Source organism: Lynx rufus, unplaced genomic scaffold, assembly GCF_022079265.1.
Source record: "Lynx rufus isolate CCGP_SWC_20201006 ecotype Redwood Valley unplaced genomic scaffold, mLynRuf1.p SCAF_23, whole genome shotgun sequence".
Classification (NCBI taxonomy): Eukaryota; Metazoa; Chordata; class Mammalia; order Carnivora; family Felidae; genus Lynx; species Lynx rufus.
This window is the reverse complement of record NW_025814838.1, coordinates 22379382-22383647: the sequence shown is the minus strand read 5'-3', so window position 1 is coordinate 22383647 and position 4266 is coordinate 22379382. Positions and strand designations below refer to the sequence as shown.

At 45.8% G+C, this 4266-nt stretch overlaps 1 protein-coding gene across 1 annotated transcript; it reads left to right on the top strand.

Annotated features, from left to right (window-relative positions):
• The first annotated feature begins 456 nt into the window (after positions 1–456).
• Positions 457–3162, top strand: LOC124517862 (olfactory receptor 1F1-like). Its single transcript, XM_047087496.1, has 2 exons — positions 457–970; positions 1701–3162. Exons 1-2 carry the CDS (start codon positions 942–944, stop codon positions 2638–2640), a joined length of 969 nt encoding a protein of 322 aa, XP_046943452.1. The 5' UTR covers positions 457–941; the 3' UTR covers positions 2641–3162.
• Positions 3163–4266: the final 1104 nt, after the last annotated feature.

Below are 4266 nucleotides of genomic sequence, written 5' to 3'. Positions count from 1 at the left end.
ATGGCAGTGGGCAGGCAGAAGACGGTTGGATCTATACATTCCAGCCAAGCCACATAATGAGATGGACTGGCTCTCCTTCAATCCTAGTTCCAAATACCCTGGTCCAATCAGCTATGGTGAAGGAAAGGGCATATGGAACAAAAATGGCGTCTGGGGCCCCACAGTTACTACTATTTGGATTAGGGGCTTCTGTTCAGGAAAAAGGTAAAACAATGTAAGTTGGATTGAAATCCCAAAGGTATCTGCCCCTGAGGCCTGGAGTTTGCAAATGACAGCATGCTGAGTTCTCCTGGAGACAACATCCCTTAGAATCAGGCTATCCTTTATCCATGACGCCATGATGCATTATGCTCAGCTCTGGAATGTGCTCTCAACATTCCCATCTGCAAAATGGAGAAGATCAGGCATCACTCATCTTCTCTGAAGATAAGTAGGCCTAAGAAAACCAGAGTTATATGGAAACGAAAGAATAGCCCAGGGTCTTAAAAGAGGAAGTAAGAAGGACAGGGATTTAATAACTGAATTTTCACACATATATGTGCACAGGCCCAGATCACTCAGGTCCAGGAGAATTTTGTCTGGGACTTGTCTCCATCAAGCTGGCTTCATTTCTAGTATCTTCCATGTTCTGTCTCGAGGGTTACCAATAAAACCTGAGATAGTATTCTTTGTCATTACAGTTTCGTCCAAAAGGCCAAAAGTTGGCAAGACAATTATTCTTTTCTCCTCTCTAATGAGGCTCTCAGGGAATCTGGTCCCAGTGGATGTGAAGCTCCTGTAAATGCTTGCTCTGTGATTGCCCCAAACATCTTTCCCAAACAGAAGACTAAGACCATGAACCCCCTGCTCTTCAGTCACTCAGTACCTACCTCTGTTTGCAAGACATTCCAATCCCTACAATGAAGAGACGTGTTGACCAGTTATGCAGAGGTGAATAACACATGGCAGCAATAGCCCCAAACTCCCTCAGGTAAGATGACAGCAATAGAGACATTGGTTTCTATCAAGATAGAAATTTTTCTTTTTTTTTTTAGAAACTTCCTCTGCTCTGTCTTCCAAATAGAGCAAGTTAATGCCAGGAGTGGCATCATATGTTACTTAGGAAGAACCCAGTAATAATCAGTTTTTTCTCTCATCTCTTTATGAACTATATAGGAGTTGAGCGGGTCAGGGGGAGAACTAGGAAATGTAAGCAGAGACACATAGAGTCAGGTGTGTGGATATCTGTCTCTTTTTAAGTGTTAATGTTTCTGTTTCTTTTTATGTTTATTTATTTTTGAGAGAGAGGGAGAGAGACAGAGACAGAGACAGAGAGACAGAGAGAATGCCCAAGACAGGGACAGACAGGGAGACACAGAATCCACAGCAGGCTCCAGGTTCTGAGCTCTCAGCGCAGAGTCTAAGTCAGGACTCAAACTCAGGAGCTGTGAGATCATGACCTGACCCAGAGTGGGACGCTTAACTGACTGAGCCACCCAGGCACCCCTACTGTGTGTTTCTCAATACAAAGTAAGGATTAGTGAATCCAGTAGGAAAAACATCAGAACTCTGTTCGGAAGTTGGGAGTATGGGTTGGACGGGCACATCCTCTTAGCGATTCTATGAACTGATTTGCAAATGTGATCGTGCCTGGAGTCTGATTTGTTAACGATCCCTGTATAGGTATCTGATTTCACTGCTGTCTATTTATCTGAGTCCAGCCCCATGAGAGGAGCAAACCAGTCGAGTGTCTCCGAGTTCCTCCTCCTCGGGCTCTCCAGGCAGCCCCAGCAGCAGCAGGCCCTCTTTGCGCTCTTCCTGAGCATGTACCTGGCCACGGTCCTGGGAAACCTGCTCATCCTCCTGGCCGTCTGCGTGGACCCCCGCCTGCACATCCCCATGTACTTCCTCCTCAGCCACCTGTCCTTTGTGGACATCTGCTTCTCCACCACCACCGTCCCCAAGATGCTGGCCAACCACATCCTTGGGACTCAGGCCATCTCCTTCTCTGGGTGTCTCACACAGATGTATTTTCTCTTTGAGCTTGCCGACATGGACAATTTCCTCCTGGCTGTGATGGCCTATGACCGCTTTGTTGCCATATGTCACCCCTTACACTACTCGACAAAGATGACCCACCAGCTCTGTGCCCTGCTGGTTGCTGGGTCATGGGTCATTGCCAACCTGAATGTCCTACTGCATACCCTGCTGATGGCTCGACTCTCGTTCTGTGCAGACAATGCCATCCCCCACTTCTTCTGTGATGTGACTTCCCTCCTGAAACTGTCCTGCTCTGACACCCACCTCAATGAGGTGATGATTCTGACTGAGGGTTCTCTGATCATGATCTCTCCATTTATTTGCATCCTGGCTTCGTATGTCCATATTACCCGCGCTGTCCTGAGAGTCCCGTCCACGAAGGGAAGATGGAAAGCCTTCTCCACCTGTGGCTCACACCTGGCCGTGGTTTCCCTCTTCTATGGCACCATCATTGCTGTGTATTTCAACCCTTTGTCCTCACACTCTTCTGAGAAGGACACAGCAGCTACTGTGATGTATACCGTGGTGACCCCCATGCTGAACCCCTTCATCTACAGCCTGAGGAACAGGGACTTAAAGGGGGCCCTACAAAAAATGGTGGACAGGAAGACATGCTCTTAGTGATGACAGTAGAATGGACCTATCATTCCCAGCATTTTAATCTTTGCCAATTCACTGAATGTAGTAATCAAAGTGTTTGCAAGGAACTTAGAATACTCTCAGTACACAGTTATGAATGAACTCAGACTTAAGTACAACCCTGTTCCTTTAAATAGGTGATTTTATTTGTTTCTAATTATTGTATTTCATATTGCTTTGCCTAAGGACAAGTTTTTCCTTTCTGGGTGATCACGCTAAAAAGTTGCATGTAATAATTTTTTCCCCACTTCCTTTTTTGGAAATGCTCTCAGAATAAGGCAGTGTTTTTTCAATCTTGGATACATGATAGTATCACTTGGGGAGCTTTGACAGCATATATACAGATGTTGGGCCCAACTTTGACCAATTAAATCTTATTTTCTGGAGTGGGATCCAGGCATTGGTATTTTTTCCCCTTTTAGTGTCTGCAGGAGTTTCTAGTGTAATTTTCTGAGTTGACCATCATGCTGCTTTGGAGATTGCTCATTATCAAGAGTGAGCCTTGGCGCGTCTCAGTCGGTTCAGCATCCGACTTCAGCTGGGGTCATGATCTCCACAGTTCATGGGTTGGAGCCCCATTGTTGGGTTCTCTGCTGATGGCTCAGAGCCTGAAGTCTGCTTGGGATTCTGTATGCCCCTCTCTGTCTGCCCCTCCCCCTGCTTGTGATTCCTCTCTCTCTCTCTGTCTCAAAAATAGAAATAAACATTTAAAAAAAAGAGTGAGCCTAGAAACCCCAAAAGGAAATCTGATGTCTACTGAGGGTAATAACAATAGAGGTGAAAACCACTCACTGAGGTTCTCTCTGGGCTCAAGTGTTCCTGTGCTGAGACAGCCTGTCCTTTGGCTCAAGGTACATTTCTTAGCATCACATAGAATCCAAAGAACACTTCATAATTTTTAGTGCTCTCACTAGTCTGTTTAGTCTGCTCTAACAAAAATACCATACACTGGGGTAGCTTAAACGACAAACTTTTATTTCTCAAAGATCGAGGTGTCAGCAGATTTCGTGTCTGATGAAAGCCGGCTTCCTGGTTTTTCTTTCTGTGTCCTCATGTGGTGGAAGGGGTGAGGGAGCTTTCTGGGGTCTGTTTTATGAAGGCACTCATCCCTTCATGAAGGCTCTGCAGCTCATGACCTAGTCAGCTCCCAAAGGTCCCACCTCCAAATACTACACATTAGGGGGTTAGGTTTCAACATATTAATTTGGCGGGGGGGGGGGGGGCAGAAACAATCTGTGTCAGTGTCTCATCATCCAATTTGATTGCCTTGCCTTATGGGAGTATATTTAGCATAAGATGTTCCTTTGATTTTGGAGAAACAGATTAACATTTGCTATGTCATCTGTTCAGGGCGCCTAGTCCTTCTATCCGAGGGCCAAACCTTCCCTGAACCTTCAAGATCCAAGTCGCTATTTCCCCTAGGAAGCCTTTGATGATTCCTCTAGGCTCAGATTCTCATTCTCTCTCCTGAGTTCCCACAGGAAACTCCTCTTTGATTTATTATGTACGTGATTCTGTGTCGTCTGTTTATTGCTGCTTCCTCTCCGCTTTTCCTCTTTGCCCTTAGGGCCCTCTAAAAATTGTGGATGTTCAGGGATCACATACAGA